The sequence below is a fragment of the Manis javanica genome, chromosome 1, assembly GCF_040802235.1.
Source record: "Manis javanica isolate MJ-LG chromosome 1, MJ_LKY, whole genome shotgun sequence".
Taxonomy (NCBI): domain Eukaryota; kingdom Metazoa; phylum Chordata; class Mammalia; order Pholidota; family Manidae; genus Manis; species Manis javanica.
In genome coordinates this window covers 76,422,765-76,443,325 of record NC_133156.1, presented here as the reverse complement: position 1 = coordinate 76,443,325, position 20,561 = coordinate 76,422,765, and the positions used below count along the sequence as shown (strand labels likewise).

At 39.4% G+C, this 20,561-nt stretch overlaps 1 protein-coding gene across 24 annotated transcripts in view; it reads right to left on the bottom strand.

The window, feature by feature from the left end:
- Nucleotides 1–20,561, bottom strand: part of MCTP1 (multiple C2 and transmembrane domain containing 1) — a 514,406-nt gene that overhangs the window by 46,211 nt on the left and 447,634 nt on the right. The window contains exon 21 of one of the 24 annotated variants that reach the window (XM_073233821.1): nucleotides 603–18,586. The exons of the other annotated variants lie outside the window; for them this stretch is intronic. Coding sequence (XP_073089922.1) covers nucleotides 18,221–18,586 — 366 coding nt within the window. The 3' untranslated portion in view covers nucleotides 603–18,220. Of the gene's footprint in view, nucleotides 1–602; nucleotides 18,587–20,561 lie in introns of those variants that run through there. 24 annotated transcript variants of the gene reach the window in all.

The window sequence follows — 20,561 nt, the reverse complement described above, 5'->3', positions numbered from 1 at the left end:
AGGTGAGCAGAAGTGATCTATGTTGCTCCTAGGAGGAAGCTTCAAGAGTCAGTACCTGCTTTGCCATCTTTCTCCTTCAGATGTGGTGCCTGGCAACATTCAAAATGGCAGCTGCTCCGTTACCCTAGAGCCCAAGGTGAGGATACCTGCAAAAGCGTGGAGCAAAGGCCCCTGCCCACCCTGAGGGACACATATGATATGCAAGAAATAAAGCCTTGTGGTTCTAAACCACCAAGATTTGGAATCACAACTAAGGCAAAAAGTAGCCTATCCTGACTGCTCTGTTCTTACAGAAAATATTGGTGCCTAATTCAGAGCAGCAACATGGGAAGATGGCAGAAGGAGGGGATTAGGTTTCTGGCTGTTGTGAAGGCCATCAATGCTGCCAGGTGTAGGAAATATCCAGGTGTTGCCAAAAGGACTGGAGATAGCAGTACATAAAGGAAAAGTCCTCATTGTCCAGGACTGAACCCTGGTCAGGATTTCTCTGAAAGTAGAAATGCGTAATTTCCAATTCCTGCAAGTGACCAAACTGTCAGGAGCACCCAAGAAGCCCCATATCTTTCCTATATGGCCTTAGACATGAGCACGTACACTGTGGAAACAATGTGGAATTTTTACTAAAATCTGGCCAGGCTGAAGTAACCCCTTGGAAGCTTACTATTTTAACTTTCTTGACAGGTATGAACCATCAGTAGAGCAACCAATGGCTTTTCTCTCTCCTCTCCTTTTGGGAATCAGCAAAAAGAGCGATGCTGTGAGTTAGGGGTTTAAACAGAAAGAAATTGAAATCCATGACGGTGATGACTTAATAATATTGCAAATTATAGTTTTTAGTTCAGGTAATTTAGCATAGCAAATCACGGTTTAATTTCCTTCCACAAAGCCCAGGCAAGTGAGATACTGTATGGAAGAAGGGGAAAGGTGGGTTGAAGGGGGGAGTGAAGATGAGAGGAAAAAAAATACTGTAAGACCCGTTAAAGGCAGGTGCCCTTCAAAGACTAATAAAATGACCTGGAGAATGTAAATGATAGTTCACTAATATGTGCAAGGCCCAGAGCCCTGATCTTTGGGAGGCTGAGTCCTTGCTTCCTTTTGTTCAGATGTCTGCTTCTCCTGCCTCGTGGAATGTGAGGATCCAGTGCCCAGAAGGAATGCATGAAGTGTGCAGAGCCCCACAGCTGCGAAAGGAAAGCATGACTTTGAGAGTGCCAGCAGCGTGGAGCGGCTGCTCAGGGGCACGTGTCCTTGATAGCACAGAGCAGATGCCTTGTGAAGGAACAGGGGGTGGGGGACTGACTCACTTAATTGTTTGGCTTTTGTTCAAGAATCAATCTTCCAGAAATAAACTGTTAATCCACACTCACCACTGACCTCACAAAATATTCAAAATAGCTTCCTCAGGTATGTCAGTTCATTTACCTGGGTGAAGCAGTGTCTGTGTGGCTGGAGAATTGGGAAGAATTCTTCTGACTGAATTTCATTCAAAATAATCACCTGAGCTCCAGCCATGATAAGGTAATGAGGACAAGCCCTCTGAGATCGCTTGGGAAATACTGGTTGTCCCAGCCTGTCAGTATCACCCAGCCAGATGGCAGCTGATCAGCTTGACTGAATGTTTCCCAGAATACCTAGAAGTACTTATGTCCCTTTGCATGTATCTGAGTTCAGAGGTTAGGGATCTAAGAGAGAGGCTGAGTTTGCAGGTGCTTGAAACTAAAGTTCTTAAACTCTAGGGTACCTAAGAATCACCTAGTTAAAAATTTTCCTATGTCCCACCCCATCCTTACTGAATTAGAAACTCTGAGGGGTGGGGTTGAGGAATCAATGTTTTAACATGGTTCTTAGATTATTTCAATGAAAACTAGGGTCTTTTTTAAAAAAAAAAAAACTCAAAATTACCCGGGTAGAAACTAAGTAAACATAACCCCTCATAAACATAAAACTCACAAACATACCTAAGGAAATAAAACTCAGTCCAAAGATCTAAGTAGAGAGACCATATCCTTTGTCATTCAAACCAAGATACTTCTGAAAGTGAAACTGGGCACCACTAATAATCACGATAGGATAACAGGCATAAACCGGGGACTCTGCTTGGTAGTCCAGGACTCAAGGTCACCTGAATTCTAAGACCAATCTAGGCAGGAAACTGAGTAGGATTTAGAAAACCCTCCTCTAAGTCGTAAAGTTTAACAGCCACTGCAAATATTTTAATAGGGAGAGTTTAACACGCCCTAATCCCATAGGTTCTGTTTTGGAAGCTCCCACTGGCTGGGGCAGACTGGGTGAACTCTTAGGTCCCTAGTCCGCTGAGTAGGAAGACACAGTAGGAACCTTGATCTCCCAGGGGAAGAGTGCATACAGCAGCGACATTCTTCCACAGCAACTTCAGAAGCCAGTCTCAGGAAACATAAAGGATTGGTCCTCGGAGGCAGAGGAAAGGAGAAACAAACTGGGCATTATTCTGTACCTTACACTTAGTGCATATTTTCTAGGAAATACCTTTTCCCCAAGTTTTTAGCTCTGTTCTCACAGGTCTGCACAAACCACCTAACAATTACTGTCACATGGATTTCCTGCTGCTTCCTTCCTGGGGGAGCTATTGCCATGTTCTTGTAGGACAAAGGAAGAGTGGGTTGTGCATTTTCATCATTCAATGTGTGCAAAGAAATCAGTGTGCAAAGGAAGTTTTAGAAGTGCAACATGTCTAAATGAGAAAGCATGTATTTCTAGGAAACTTTCATTTATTTCTTTGGTTTTAATAATGATTGTGGTATACAGCTGCTTTTGCAAATAATTCCAATGACATTACTACATATTTAATTTCAGATATTACTTGTTTTAAAAATAAACTCAAAATACAATGTTCATTAAAAGATGTATCTTTTAGCAAACAAAACTCTACTCCTAGCTCTATGGATAAACTCACCAATATTAGAACACCCTTTTTAAAATGTGAAGACCAAAGAAAATATGTATGTAGAAGAATTTTGGATCTTTACAAAGTAACTTCTCTTCTAGAAGTTATACGTAGGGTAGACTATGCCTCTTCCGTGTATTGTTGCCAGTGCATAGAATGGACAAAAAAGCGTAATTGGTGTGCTGGCCCCTGAGACAAAAGCTGTATCTGAGTAAACACTGAAATAATTACTAAATATTTGTATAAAAGAGGCATAGTGATGGTTACAGAAGGGAAAGAGAAGGAAAAGGAAGAGAGAAATCGTTCTTAGATGATTATAAAACATACCTTATTTACCTGAGAGAGTTAAAGTGTATTGGCCACACTTTCTAAAAACTGGTCTTAATTACCCTTGAGACAAGAATTCCATATGAGGTAAATATGTTTTTAGATAGTTTTCTAAAATATGTATAATTTACTCAAGGAAAAAGGAACTGTGTCCTCTGGAGCCAATCTAGCCTCACAGGTAAATACAAATTTAAGTAGATTCCTAAGAAGTATATTATGTACTGTGGCTGATGGAATGGAATGTCTATGAAGAAGCTGGGAAGGTCTGTATGTTAAGTACATAATAAAAATGTATTGGAAAAATACATCATTTTCTCAGTGGACTATAATTGGCTATGCATAGTAAGAAGTCTTACTTTCAAAAAAATGTATTCTGCATCCACAGAGTTTTAAATCTCAATAACTGTGTTATTTTTAAAACTCAGAATGGTAAGCAATATTAGTAAGAGTGACAGAAGAACTGCATGGTGGATGTCATTCTATAATTTACAACTCGCTTTGACATCTTTTTTTCCTTCTTTTAAAGCAGACTTCATCTAAAGCCATAGGTGAAAAGTTAAAGATGGAGAACAAAATTCAAGTTTCCTTACTCAACAGTTTGATTGATGCTTTCAAAAGTGTCAAAGTACAGTTCACCTTAAAATACATCCTTTTTTATTATCCCAGGAGAGTTTTCTATTATAAACAAAACAGAAAGGGTAAAAGGGAGACAGGGAGAAAAGGAAGGACAGAGGGAGGGGGGAAGAAATTAAAGCATCTGGATTAACACAATTATCTGGTTCTGTTCCTTTCCACCTTCATTGGGTGGGCAAGCCTTCTCCATCGCACTGATTAAGAGGCTTACTCCTTCCAACTTCTCACCACTCTCCCAGGCCATCCACTCAATTTTAGCTTCACTTGTCTCCTTCCCTTGGAAGCTTATGGACTTTATTGTACCTGTCCTTATGTCCTTCCTGTGTTATACTGTCTCTGTACAAAGCATCCGGGGCCATTGAGCTGTGCACTGTTCTGCTCTGATGCTATCTACTCCTGTTACGCCACAGAGCCCCGGCCAGGCTTTCACAGTTACTTGATGATCTGTTCATTCAACTGTGTTGGCCGGCTATCACATTCTTCCCAAGCCCTCTTCATATCCTCCTCTTCTCTCCAGAGCCTTCTATCTCAACTTTCAACTCACAGAAGGTGACCATTTCTCTCACTTTCCCGAGAGAAAGGGGCCACATGTGCTTCCTCAGCACCCACCCATTGTCCCAGAATGTCCCCTTGGAATCCATCTCTTCTTTGTTGCTCTTCCGTCCACCCACCCCCTTCTGAGACTTTGATCTTCCACTCTTCTGGCTCTCGTATTACACCTCCCCTGCTGGTTCCTTCTGAAATAGTGTGAGTTCTCCATTACCAAAACACCCCAAATTTTAACCGACTCCCTAAGTTCCCATCCTTCCATGTCTTACTCTTTCAGAGTCAAACCATTCTAAAGGGCACTTCATGCAGGCTGCCACCTCATGCCCTCTGCTTTCTGCTCTCACTACTCTAGGGAAACTGAGCACCAAGAGCAAGACTAACCAACCTAATAACCAACGCTCAGGAGTTTTTTCTCAGTTCTCATCTTCTATGAGCATTTGCCATATTTACTTCCAGTGTATGTTTCTCAAAACTCTTGGTTTCCATTGCAGGGACCCTTCTGATTCCCCTACTATTACTTTGATAATTCTCAGCAAATGCTCTGCACTTAATCCTTCCTTGCTGCTTAATTAGAAACATTTTCTGCAGAACTCACTGGCCCTCTTCCCTTCACACTCAATGGCCTCTGTTTCAGTAATTACTCTTACCTCTAATAAGCACTGCTCAAATTGAGTCTTTGGCCATAACATAGCCTCTTCAATGAATTCCAAATTTCTGTTTCTAGTATCTGGTGGAATATCCACTTTGATGGCCTAGTGACATTTCAAACTCAACATGTTAGAAGCAAAAGTAATGTTCTTTCCTTCTAAAATCTATCCCTACTCAGATCCTCTGTTTCATTCAATAGCATGACAATCTTCCTGGGCACCCAGGGCTGATAATATTGCTGCTGCTGTTAACAATAATGATAATGCCACTAGTAATAGTATGCCTATAAAATTCTTGCTATATCATAGACATTGTTCTAAGCTTTACAAATATTTATTCATCTAATTCTCATAACAACTTTATAAAGTAGGAACTATTATTAACCCCATTTTTCAGATGAGGAAACAGGAAAGGAGGTGAAGTAGTTCACCTCTTACCACACAACAGCCTGGTACCAGAGCCCACACCCTTAACTTCTATGCTATGCTGCCCCAGGAAGTCTCTAGCGATGGTTGGCAGCATTCTTAAGATACGTTATAGCTGAAAGTGGCTGGAAGGTAGCTCACTGGAGGTATGTGGGACTTGAAATCTGGTTATAGGAATGGAAAGGAGGGTAACTGACAGGGACACCTTGGAGCTCTGTGATGAGAGGAACTACACTCAACCTGTGTCACCTACAGCACCACGAGTGATTCCTGTGGCTCAGAGATAGGTGAATGTGGATATGGATGAATTACATACAAAGGGAGTGAATGTTCTTTTATCATACCAGCAAAGCTAGATGAAATTCTTTTTATTTTTTATAAAATTGAAATGTAGTTAATATACTATATTATATTGGTTTCAGGTATACAACATAGTGATTTGAAAATTATATACATTGCAAAATATTCACTACAATAATTGTGGTTATCACCCATCCACATACAAAGATATTATAAGATTGTTAACTATATTCCCTATGCTGTAAAAGGTAGATGAAATTCTGGTTCCTTATAGGAAGTGTAGACGTTAGAGAGATCAGAAAGATGAAAGTGATTGACAGTCACTTTTCTTCTGCTAAGTTATATCTGGGATACAACATGGCTAGTTTCAGTGGCTATGGGACTCTGGGGTCTGAATTGCTATTTTCTATTCATACATATATTTCTATTAATTGGGTGTTTAACTAAATGTTTACTATTGTATATCACTGTGCATAATTGGTATTATAATACTCAGTTCTGGTCACTAGAATTTGTAATGTTTTTGTGGATGCAAGACACATTAAAATTAAGTAAGATCATATATTAATAAATAGTATGTAAATGTCATAAGGCGATGTGGTCCAGTAGTTTAAGTCATGGACTTTGGAGTCAAGCTAGAACTGGGTTCTAATTTCAGTCTTTGTGACCATAGGTAAGCCAGCCCAGCACAGTCTCATTTCCCTCATCTGTAAAATGTGGGTGATAGCATCTACTACACAGAGTTGCCATGAAAAGGAGAAATGAGATGATGTATGTGAAGTGCTCAGCACAGTGCTTGGCACACACAGTAATTCTACAAAAAAAAGGAAGGGGAAAAATAGATGAGTGTCAACTGAAGAGAATAAATGCATTATTATATGTCCTGAAGTGGAGCTCACTATTGGCTAAGGAGTAACTTGCCTGGAAGAGGGTTGCAGATTCCAGCTGGGTCTTAAAGGATGGATGGATGATCCCGAATAAACAGAGCATTTCATGTAAGCAGCAAGGCAGAGCATATTGAAGAATCCAAGAGGAAGGGACAAAGTAAGGAATAATTCAACCATAAAATCTATGAAATTTTTATTACAGAATAGATAGAACCACCAAAGATGAACTGAGTTTTTGAGTCTCCATGAGTAAAATAATTGTGCTACTGGGGTCCATTAGTTATGAAAGGAAACCATTTTTAGAGAAAGAATACAAGTTCAGATTGAAATATACTTAGTTTGGGTTTATAATGGGACAATTTTCAATGTCCAGGAAGGTAGGGAAAGAGACAACAGGCTTGGACAAAGGGCATAACCAGAGATTTTATCCCCTTAAGAAGAAGACTAGTTAGGTCCCATTTTTCTTAGTGTCCCTCAGAGCACTTAGCATAGTGCTTTGAACATTATAGATACATAATATTTGTTGTATGGTAGACGAATACATGACTGAAAGTGAAGATTTTTGTTATTTTCATTGAGGTGTTAGTTAAGCCTGTGGGCATAGATCAGTTCTCACAGGAAGACCAAAATTGGGAGGTACTCAAGGATTGGAGACAAAAGACAAAAACTGAAGTGTTAGAGGAGACTACATGAATTCACAGGGAGACAGAGGGGGATACTAAATGTTCAAGAGGGCATTTGGATAAACGCACTAAAAAAGTAGAAGACCAAGTGAGGATATATTAATGTCTTCAAGGAATAAGTTTAGTAAAGTGTTATAGATGTATACCCCACCCCAAAGGAAAGAATTAAGGTTGAACAAAAGAGGGGAGTAAAATGGGGGCCACAGACATAGAACATGTCTGAGATTGATAGTGAGCAAAGGAAAAGAAATTTAACCACACTGTTTTCTTAATATGCATTAGTATATGATGAACAGAATAGGCATTTGTCATAGATATGTAAATATTTATTAAATGTATGCATGAATTTGTGAACAAATGAGTGAATCAAGTGAATCATTCATATTGAATATGAGAAAATACTGTATCTTGATTTTTTTCTTAATCAGAAAATTTGCATCTTCATTTCTGTGCTGTGGCTATGTAAATAGATGCAAATGTCCTTATAGGTGACAAAGTTGGTCAACCCTCTTGAAATAAAAACTAATCTAATGTATTATTCTTTTACTTGTTTTTATTGGAAAAGACCCACACAAGAAGTTATATCATTATAATTTAGACTGTAGGAAGGGGAATATTTATGAATAAATATAAGGAAATTTAATTTTCATATCAATTGTTTCAGAATGAGCTAAACCCCATCCAAATGGCTCCCATTTGGATAGTTTATTAAAACTAATTGTTTTGTATGTTTGGAAAATGCACAATTTTATCATCATAAAGGAAAGTCTGTACAATATCATTATATATAAAAAGCAAACATGACTTATGGAAATAGAAAAAAACACCTGAAACCAATAAGTATCTATTTACTTTTCCTCATATAAATGAGAAGCAAATATCAAGAAAATAGTTTAGTTATGGGTTTGCTTTTTTTTTAATGCTATGAAATTCATGCCGAGTGGAGAAAAGTCATGCTTGATACATTCAACTTACAGTGCATTTTATTTTCAAGGTGAATTACTAAATCCTCAAAATATGACCTTCTAATGAAGGCACTGATGCAGGCACAGGGTTGGTGAAGAAAACCACAAAGATATAAAAATGCAGAGATATATGATCAACTAGGGACAAATTTTGATGGAATTATCACCAGATCTCTACAGACAGGGTATATCTATCAAACATGTCTACCATAAGCTTTGATTCCATTAATTCCCTGAGAAAAGACATCAGGTAGAGTTCTGGATACCAGGTGTGTAAACACTCAGAGATTCTGATACTATGCTATCTTTCACATAGAAACACGAACACAACCCAACCAGATGCAGAAGTGAGTTTCCACTGGGAATGCTACCTACCCTTTTACTACTGGCATCATTATTTAAACGTCTAATGTAGGAGAAACTGAAGGCCGAAAAAGAGCATGCCTGCACTTAATTTCAAGTGACAGCTAATACAGTGCATTAAAGGAGTAATACTATACACATGGTAGTTATATATAAATAGTAACATTAAAAGGGGTTACAACATCCCTAAGACATCCTAAGTCTAAAACACTTAAAAAGCACATTTGCAGTACAACTTACCTTAAATTATTTTAATTGGTTTCAAGAAGACTTCAGATTCGTGATGTGCTTTGACTTTTTCTGATTATAAAAGAGCAACACAGATGAATGCTTTTAGGGGCCTAATATCATCTACCTAATACCCACGTAGATTGCCATGTAATCTGTATTACTTAAATGCCATTAACTATCAATGAATGTTATTTTCCTGTCAGTGTTTTATGTAAATTTTGTTTTCCTGAAGTTATTAGTTTTCTTAATAAATACAACTAATGCAAAATGTCTTTTTCTTGTTCTTTCTCTCATTCATTATCTAGGAACTTTTTCAGAGAGAGAGAGAGACAGAGAGACAGAGAGAGACAGAGAGAGACAGAGACAAAGAGAGGCAGAATGACAGAGCTTTAATACTTAGCAGCCATTTTACAGTTGAGAGTCTTTTCTTTTTTATAGTATGAAAAATAATCCCGTTACATTCTTTAGCTCGATTACTTACAAATAACTTATCTGGAAAAAAAATCACGTAAATCTGTCAGTTTTGGAAGTTTATTTTTCCATGTGTTATCTAGAGATAAGCCAGCCTATACTATTAGATTTCCCCTGACATAATTGTGCATGAATTCTGATCTGATTCGGTATTACATGGTGCAAAAGGTGACACATTTTCTCTAATATACGCCATTAGAAAGGAAAGAAATTACTAAAGTATGAAATCTGAGGACCTTGATTCAGAAACTCTGTGACTTTGAGGTCAGCTCAATGGAAAAAAGAACTTGTTCAACTACCCCAGGCACTGAAGGACGTGACAAGCAAACCTAACACCCAGGGTAGTTACTCTGTTGGATAATCAATAACATCTTACGTTATCAGACTGCAACAGCTGTATATTCGTTTATCATATTGCCTTGTTGCCTCCAAAATATTCAAGTGTGGAATTACAGAGAATATAGATGTCATCCCCACTCCCAAACCATTTGTGGATCAGAATACTCAGCTAAGATACCAGCCCCAAGAAACAGCATTTATGAGCACAACACACTGAATATTGATTTTAACATCTACATAATGCTACCTCACTGTAGCAGAAAAACAGTAGCTCTAAGCGTTCCTGAAAAAGTCCTAACAGTTCCTACAACAAAATGTTTAGAGATATTTGGGATCTTTTAAATCCTGTTGGAAATGTCCTTGAACAAATTAGTAAAAATACAAGATGTGAAGTGCTGGCAATTACAAATTACATTCTCTCTAAAAAGTAGAAACTCTTAAGTTTTAAGAAGGAAATGTTCTGCAACCTTCTTTCCTCACCTGACTTTCTATTTTTGGCAGCCAGTCAGAGTAAGTAAAGCCTGACTTCCAGAACACAGGACAGTGACTTTCATCGGTGGAGAACAATGGATCTCCATTACAATTTAAACAGTAATTTTAAAAGGATTCTTTACAACTCCTTCCTACCTACCAGCTAGCCTCAAGCGACAGCTGACTAGAAGCAGAAATTGTTGGACTGAATCATTATCTGTTGGCAAAGCAAAAGAACAAAAGTTTAGGTAGCCTTTTGGATTTCAGCCAAGAAGTAGAAAAAGACTATTCAGTCAGTCCTTTGCTGCTTCTCATCTTGTAAATCAAAAACAAAAATGAAATAAAAATACATAGGATGATAAAAGTTGGGTATACCTGACGATTTGAAGGTACTATGTTGGTTTAATTTTTGAGATACCCTAATCCAGCCCTATGTGCTGATACATCTTAGATAAAGAGAGGGTCTCCTGGTAGGCAATAGGCCGTATTCCTTAATGCTACAGGGCACCTATTAGAAGCTTTGCTTTTTGAAAATTGTGGTTCATTTTATTTTCCGAAGTTGGCCACACAGCATCTTCCATCCCTTAGATTATTATACAATATGTCCTTGACATTCCCGATTAAGAGAGAGAATCAAATGCACCCTCTCCTTGAATCTGGGCTGGACCTGGGGACTTGCTTGGCTAATAGAATACGACAGAGCTAACATTCAGGACTTACAAAGCTGTGTCATAAGAAGCCTTGCAGTCCCACCTGGGTCTCTTAAAACACCCGCCTTTGGAGGCTGCCTCTCAGAACTGAGCTGCCATGTTATGAGAAGCTTGCAACAACCTCTTCGCATCTGAACAAGCCACCTTGTATGCCCAGCCTACTCAGGCCTTTAGCTGACCGCAGCCCCAGACATCTGGCCGGAACTACATGAGAGATTCTGGCAAGAACTCTCCTGAGTGAGTCCAGTCAACCTGCTGAATGATGAAAAAATGGTAAATTATTGCTTTGGGTCACCAAGTGGTTTCTTTTCATTTTGGGAGAGAGGGGTGAGTGTTGGGCAAAAAATGGCAGACTTTGAAGACAGACAGACTCAAGTTTGGTTTATTTAACTTTTCTTGTGACTTTCAGTGACTTAGTTTATGCCTCAGAGGTTTCAGTATTTTTATCTACAAAATAGTGATGATAGTAGATGCTTCTCAACTGACCCATGTTCCTCTGGCACCATATTTTCCTAATGATTCTTAGATCAAAGTCAGAATAAGCATGGTTACTATATACCTTTCTCTCTGAATCAACTTTTGAGGCATAAAAAGTATTTTGCCTGCCTTTACACTGATGCTTGCTTCCACATTAAATCTGTATTTCCTTATTGAAAGCACATTGAATAGGTAAAGACTATATATGGACCTATTGCCATTATTTTTCCAAATGCTCTCAAGACCAAGTGCCTAGAGAAAAGAGAACATGGCAGGTATACAGGACACTTTCTCTGCCTATCCTGAACAGAACAGGCAAAATGACTTTGCAAACCTGCATCCCAAGTGACCTGGCTGTCATCACAGATGGGGCAACAGGCTTTGCTACAACATGTCTAGGAAGGAAAATTAGAGGGTGTGTTTTCTGATCCCAGTTTCTTCATTGACAGACAAATTAACTAATTCCTAGTCTCAGCTTTCCTATTAGATAAGTTGGCTTGTTTTTAGGCTCAACTACTTTTCTGTTTTAATCACATTACCTGGTTTCTAATCTTAGCTATTTCTCTACCAGCCAAGTTAATCTTCATGATACTGAGGCATAGAAATGATACTTGATAAACCAATACATAGTTATTGTAAATATTAAATAAAATAAGGAGAGGAAAATACTTTGAAACATGTGAAGTGCTACACAAATATAAGGATATCTTAGCTAGAAATCTCAGTCATCCATAACCCCCAATTTCCCTTATTCTATTCAACATAATTTTTTTTCAATAATCCTATTATATGTAGTATTAAAAATCTCAATTTTTTTCTATTATCACTATTACTGTTTAAGTGCAAGATGCCATTATTTCTGGCACCTTCTAGCACATTTCTCTACTTTGTCTCATTTCCTTTATTCCATTCTCTGTCCCATTGCCAAAGTGCTCCTCTTAAAGCACAAATTTCATCATGGCAATTATTTACTTTACTACTGCCTTTGATTCCTATTGCTTGGAGAATATATAATTCAAATTCCTTTGATGATGGCTAAATCCTTCATAACCTTACATTTCCCTTTCCATTGTCATTTTCCTCCACGTTTACTCCAGCCCTTTATGCTCCTACTACACCACATGTCCCTTGATTTTACATAATACTTCCTCTTACATCCTCATTTATCTTTCAAGACCCAGACTAAACGCCACCTGCCCTGTGCAGTATCTGCTGGGTGAAGATGGTCGCTCTCCTAGTTCTCCTGCCCAAACTCCTCATCACGTGATGATACCATTTGTCTCACTGTATAATTATTAATTTACATAACCAAGGGTCCCATCAGACAGTGACTCCTCAGAGGCCTCTACTGTCTCATATTTATCTTTGTGTACCCAGTAACTTGTCCCTCAATATATGTTTATGGAAAAGAAGTTTCCTTTTTCAATGAGAGACAATAGCAAAATAGTTTGATCCTACATCTGAAACTGGTCTTCAAGGGGTGGGGGTAGATCTGTAAATTTAGGAAGAAAGAAGTACTTCAAAACCTCCTGAGACTTTATTTTAATAAAGCATATTTTATGTCAAATTATAATATTAAGACATTAATTCTCACAGAGGGGTACGGGATGGGAAGCTGTATCTATCAGTCTAGGCTAAATTAGGTTGCAGTAACAAAGACCTCAAAATCATAGAGGCCTATATAAAAACAAAGGTTTAGTTTTTGCTCACACTACATGTCCATATGGGTTGGTTCCATGTCATCTTTATTCCAGAACTCAAGTGCAAGGAGGACCCTTATGTAGACAGTTCCAGCTGTATTTCAGAAGGAAAAGAGAGATGGCAGAGCCAAGGATGGCTCTTGAACTTCTGCTGGTAAGTGGTCTGGGACAGCCAAAGGTAGTTACAGAACCAAGCCTGAGAACAGTAGGCAGGGGACTATATTTTGAACGGAAAACAATCTGCCATAGAGGCTACTAAGGCAAACAGACAACAGCGTTACTACCATGTTAAGACCTCTAGAATAGTTTCCTCTTCCTGTTGATAAGAACCTAAGAAAACACACCCTACTAACATGATTATAACCATATATCTTTGTTCACTTTGAGTCTAGCTTAAGCTGGCAAATTTCAAAGAAAAAAATAGAGTACCGTGAAGTTTTCATATCCATTTATTTTTTTATTAATTACGAACTGTGGTGTAAGACAAGAAGTACAGTATTTCTTGTGTAGCAAGATTCTGGCCAATGGAAGCAAGGCCCAATAAAACTGAAGGAGTGCCTCAGGCTGCCTACTCTGAAAACCTGTAAGATGTTGTGGATCTTTTCCTTTATAAAAAACATCTTGATTTTTAAAGACTGGGACTTTATCTGGCTTTGGATTTGTATTAAAATATTTTTGGAATTCATCCTCTCATCCAGAAAAATAACTCACAGGCCACTGGAAATATTTTGAAGCTACACATTTCTTGAAGTTCTGTTCTCATCAAATGATGTCAACACCAGAATTTCTGACATTTCTTTAATACTTCACGTACCTTAATGAAAATAGATACCTTTGTTTGCCTAGCCAACTCCCACTGGCACGTTCTTACAATCAAGGAAGAATTCCGGCTTTGCAAACTCCTCTTAGAATCTGCAGAGTCAGTGTCTTTAACATGGTGAAGAATTTCTTTGCCAAACAAACTTTCAGGCGGAATAAGAATCTTGGCACTTGGGGCTCATGTGGAGCATCTGTGAAGCTTGGCAACACATCTGGTTTGCCACTTTGATGAAGAAACGAGCTCCTCATCGCAGCGTACAGTGGTGTCAGCCGGTGTCAATGATTCTGCCAACGGTCCTGAAAAAACTGTCTATTTCTATGAATGTTGTCAACCTCCTGAGAGCCAGGGCTGACACACTGCTATTTCAAGAGGTTTTGTCAAGAAATGAGAGAAGAGGAGCAAGTTCACTGCTGCAATACAGAAGTTAACTAGCTTTCCAGAGAACCCGCCTTGGAACATACATTTTTGAGGTAAAGGAAATCCGACTGTTAAAATAACCCAAACAGAAAGAGTCCATTCGTGGTTTGTTTTACTTGTCTTGTTGGATATTCTTGCCAAATATCTGGGTAAATCTTTCCATTTAAATTAATTTTGCTCTGCAGCCACTCTGAGAGGGCAGGTCAGAGGCAGACATCAGCCTAAACACTTGGAGGCTGGAGAAGTGCTTCTGCCAACAGGGGACAAGGAGGGACAAGGCTCGCTGATTTGTTTGCAGGTAGAAACCCACAGATGCTGGAATCATAAGACAGCTCTTTGAAAGCTAATTCTGCCCCCAATGACCTTAACATAAAGCTATGAATATTTAATCCTTTTTAAAAAAATGATAATGGATTAATGATACAGACTTAAAAGATGATCTCTTCAACACCATATGAATTCAACAAGGATTTTGGAGAGCTCTAGGAATCCCACCAGGCCTAACCTTCATCTACTAAGGACACAGCAGATCCCATTTTGTTTGTTACTTGTTTCTTTTGCCAAGTCAGTGTTTCGAGCACTTATTGCCATGAACTGAGAAATCATAGTCAGACAGATGTCAAAGATAACAAGCCCGTAGCTGTGTTAAAAACGACTCCTTAATTTCAATATCAAAGACAAACATCAGCCTTCTTGTACAAGCTTACTTTAAAGCTAAATTAAACTTTATTCTTACCTGAAAAAATTGCATTTATCTCATGTGTTTGAGGAGAATAGGCATTAATGTCAAGAGAAGCTGGTGAGAGCAATACAAGTATGACTTTATAGAGATTCTCTATTGTCTCTCTAAAATAATTCAACTCCCATCGTGATAAAAAAACATGAAAAATTTCTGTATATGTGTTATGTGTTTTCTTTTGGAGAGGAAGTTTTCTTCAAATTCTCAAAGGATCTGTGACCTAAATAAGGCTAATACTCTCTGCCCTGGCGCTTTATAAAATGAAACATTTTAAGGAATGGAATGAAAGTTCTGAGGGAGTGAAATTCTTCTGTTAAAAATGAAGTCCGGTAGGGGGGACTTGGTGATGGGGGAGTCTAGTAAACATAATGCTCCTCATGTAATTGTACATTAATGATAACAACAGCAGCAAAATGAAGTTAGCCATGCCTGATAGCACACTCATCAATGCATGAGACAGCCTCCTGAACAGCAGAGTGACCAGCTGCACTGGAGATGGGCTAGGACTACCCAACTCTCATTTCTGGACAAGCTTTTCTGGAACAAATACGAAGGCAGTTTGGAGATAAAAACATTCACTTTGTTAGACACTCATTTTAGTTTCCATATTGAATGAGAACTGTGTAGCCATATTTATTATATAGAGGGGTAGGACTAAACTACTAAGGAAAGGTTAGGAGTTCAGATCTAGTGCTTTCCAAAAATATTTTTCTGAGTGTAGAAAATGCAGTTGGAAATCACCTCGATTCCTATTACTACTGTCATGGATGATCACAACTCTTAGATAAAGTTGAACAGCAGAAGTTTATTATCTTAGAGTTCTGTACTTTGGAAGTTGGAAATGGCTCTCACTGGGCTAAAATCATGAAGTGTGCAGAGCTGCATTTCTTTTTGGAGGCTCTAGCGAGAATATATTTCATTGCCCTTTCCAGCTCCTAAATGCTGCTTACATTCCTTGGCTTCCAGCCCCCTTCCTCCCTTTCAAAGCCAGAAAGGTGGCAGCTCACCCTCCTCTCCCAGGCCACCCACAGTCAGTTGGTTTTATCAATGCAGACGCTCTGGCCTTAACTGCCTAGTCCCACCTTGGATGCCGTACAGCCAGCCACTCCTGCTGCTATTTCTGGGTCTTCAGGCTCTCCTTGTGCTTGCTGAACTTAAGATGCAGAACATGTGCCACACGTGCCTTTCTGAGCTGCAGATCCTGGGGTTTGTAGAACTTCCTGAGGTTCTTTTCCTGAATCTGGGTTATGAGGGTGAGAACAAGAGTGATGCACTGGCAGGAAAGTTCAGATCTTGGGGAGCTTGGACCTCATGCTGCTTGTTATTTTGGCAACTTGAAGCTGGGTGAGCTCCACCTTGTGGTCGTCCCAATGTTTCAGCAGCTCTTCCTCCCTGGTCCTCTGTTAGTTTTGGCCACAGCAAGAGGCTGCCAGCTGCCACACACACTCATGGCCTCTTCTACTTTTAAGGACACTTGTTGGGACCCCTTAGATAATTAAGAATCTTCTTGTTGTAAGCTCAGTTGATAAGCAATCTTCAACTCATCTGCTACTTCAATGCTTCTTTGCCATGTCGTGTAACATACTCACAGGTTCCAGAGATTAGGACAAGGATATCTTTGAGGGGTTATATTCTGCCTACCACATGCTCTACTAGCTGATAAGGTGGGGAAGGGCTGAAGGAACAGAACAGTGAGAAGTAGAAATCCGGAAGTAAGAGCCCCTAGCTAATATGGATAGTGTGTTTTTTGATGCACTTAAGTTTGGATGAACCAGTTTCCCCATTTTAAAATGAAGTTGAACTGGGAGGAGCAGGGAGAGGATGGGCTGGGATGTGCTGAGCATCAGGTGCCACTCAGGAGGTAGATCTTATGGGAACTCAGGAGTTGTGCTGGCCTGCAAGAGAATCCTGGCATGAGAAACACCTGGTGCCCCTGGTGCCAAAGGCCCCTAATTCCAGATTCCTGCTGAGGAGTCTGGCTAATGCCACCTATGAAGCAAACCCCAGTTCTCACGGATCTCTCCTCTGACGCTTTCGTCAGATTCACGGTGCTGTGGAGCCTCACCTCAGGGGCCCAGCCAGGCGTGGCAGCTGGGTTCTGGGTCAGGGGCTATGCTGGGGTAGCACCAGCAAGGGTCAGAACAGGAAGTGAACTGCGCATGTGCAGGTCTCTTGCCTTCCACGTGGTGGAAAGCCATAGGGCAGAAGGATACGTCTGACACCTATCTTGGGTATCCTCCAGTTTTAATGTTGCTTTGGTTTCAGATGAAATAAAGATTGTTTCTACTGATTTGAGGCCAGTGGGATATCAGCTCAGTGGCTCTATGTACCAACATAGGTCTCCAAAAGGAGGAATGGACCTTTCCCACTTTTTGTCAATTTTATTCTTATTTACTCTTTTCCACAGAAAGAGACAAGGTGGAAGAGCCCATCAGGCTCTATGCCCAACCACCCTTCACTCTAGAGCAGAATTATATAATAAATATAACATATTATACCACAACTATAATAAAATATATCTCAGTTTATACGTGTAGTATGAGATGTCACCTATAATCTTTGAAAGGGCATGTCTAGACAGTCAGGCTTTCCTAATTTGCTTACTGTAGGACAGTTATATTATAGCCAAGCAACACAAAGACCGTTCCACTTTCGCTCTAGAACACTGAGGTGTTTAGATGATCACAGTCGGCAGAATCCCAAGATGGTGGCCAAGAACCCCCCTCCTGGCAGATACATCCTGCACAGTCCCCTCCCCTCACACACAAGGGGATCTGGGTCATGAGATGGGATAGTTAGTCCCATGATTAGGTTATTGTAAGATAAATTCTAGCCGAAATAAGCAGGCGAAGAGAGGCAACAAAGGGCCAGGTAGTTTATTTGAACGCAAACACCCGGGCGAGATTTCCCCAGTCTACAGAAATAGAGGCTGGGGAGTTTGCGCGCTTAAGCAGACAGGCAGCGAGTTTTTAAAGAAGGTAGGGGGAGGCAGAGCTTATATTTACAGCGGTGCGAGGATTGGCTAACGTAAGGCACATTTTTCAGGTTGGGAGGGGGCAGCAGCCGGGGACTTTGACGCGTCTTCAGGGTCCAACGTGCTTGCTCCTCCCGTCACTGCTCTCAGCCTTACAGTTATAATACACTACAGTAGAGTTGATTTTAAGAAAGGGAGATTATTTTTGGTGTGCCTGACCTCATTACGCAAGGGACTGGATTCTTTCTGAAGAAACAGATTTGAAGTGTGAGAAAGATTTGACACGAGGGAGGTTCTCCATTGATGGATATAAAGATGGAGGTGGGCAACAGGGCTGGAAAGCCAACAAGAACACAAGGGCTTCAGTGCTCCAACTACAAGGAACTGAATCCTACCAACAGACACAGTGAGCTTGGAAGTGGATTCTTCTGCAGAGCCTTTAGATGAGAACTCAGCCCAACTGATCCCTTGAGTGTGAGACAGCCGAGGACCCAGCTGAGGCATGCCTGCACTTCTGACCTGCTGAACTGGAGCCTGTGCATAACAATAACAGTGCATTGTTTTAAGCCTCTAAATTTGTGGTAATTTGTTATGAGGCTAACAAATAATAGAAAACTAATAAGCCGATACAATGGCATTCAAGTTGATAATGAGTTAGAATTTTCCCCCTATCTTCTCTTTCCCTGCCTTTCTCCAAAGCTTTGATCTGTTTCACCACCATGTAGTTATTTCATTGATTATAACCAGAAAATGCCATTTTGTCAGAGTAAAATCTTCTCTCGTATCACATATCAGGATTATCTTTTTCTCCCCTCATAGTTAATTTGAGATGCAGAGATGTATGCATCTTTGTTATATTATATACAAATTTAGAGCTGGAGGATCAAACCAGAAAACACAGATTTTGAGAATTAAAGCAAACAATCTGCGTATTTTGAAGTAACTCAGATGTTTCATTCATTGCATCTAGTTATCTTGCAACACAGTAAACTTGACATAACAGTTGAAGGAAAAAGAGTAGCAATGTGAACATAAATGCCTCACTATTAATATTTTTTTAATCAATAAACATTAGTAGAATGCCATGCATTTGAATCCATGCTTTTCCTGAGGAAAACCTGCATTCTATCATCAGCTTCCTGATATTGCAGCTGGATTCTATTACAAGAGTAGGACTTACCATGGGAAGCATGCCTAAACTTTCTAAGATATAAAATGAAAGTTAATCTCATTAATTAGATGTCTAGATTACACAGATTGACCACTGTGTTATTACATGTAGCATGGTGAAAAAAACAATTATATGGTTTGTTGATAGCTCTACCTGGATAATTTAGCTAAGCCTTATTTACTAAGATATTCTATTAACCACAAAGGCAGGATTTGGTGTCCGTCAAAAATCACATCAAACTGTGACTTTGCGGTTGATGGCTGAGAGAATGTTCTACAACAAAGGGAACTAAGAATGCAGTATGATGTATTTTTAACATTTAATTCAGGAAAAATTTCATCTCTAGGACAGCTTAACAGTGCTACGACTATGTAATGCAGGTAAATGCAAACACTACTAAGACAATGAATCTATGACTCACCATAGATTTAAAACCCATGTTCTCTGCCTTTATGAAAACCATGGAATTGGATTAAGAGAGAAGGCACCTAATTTTAGATTTAAGCAAACGTGGACAATGGATTCTAGAATGAAGGATAAATCTGAGGCTCTCACACCATCACCTGCATAATAATTAGCTGTTTTAATAAAAAAGAAGAACACAGAAAAAAATACTCAAAATGCCATAACATGGTAAAACCTCAAAATCTGGAGATCCTGGTAAATCATCACCTAGCTTTCATCAACTTTAACCAAAGTCTTCCCAGGTACTAAAGTCAGCAATAAAGAAAAGCCATTATGAAACTATTATGTTAAGTAATTATAATCTTTGCTTCAACTTCTTCTACCTGTGTCTTTGCCATCTATATAATTATGTTGAGAGAAAACACTTCAAGCTCAAATGAAATAAATGACTTCAGTTTATGCCCACACGGACCTTGTCAAGCCGCCAATGACTTGCCCTTTCATTGTGAGTGACTAATATCAACGCTGGCTCTAAAGAAAGACACTTTTCATAATCGCCCAACAATCTGCTAAGTGAAAACATATGGATAGGCTTAGGCAAAGCCTGCCAGGGGTCTTTGCTGAATGGAAAACAGGTGCTCTCATTCTGTGCCCCATAATACCCCATTTACCCCCAAGTCCAAAGGTTATAGGACTAATAGCTGCCTTGCGGTAATCAGGGAAAGCCAAAAAACTAGCCCTGGTGAAACATCTGGGACATATTTTACATACTTGCAACATATGCTTCAGGTTCAATTAAAGTGAGGCTTTGGCACATTTATTAATCTTTTTTACTTTTATCCTATAAGAGGACCCACTGACCTGACCCTACTATTATTCCATATGAGAAAACAGAGAAATAATGAGAGCTAGAGGTCAGTACCTGCTCGTATG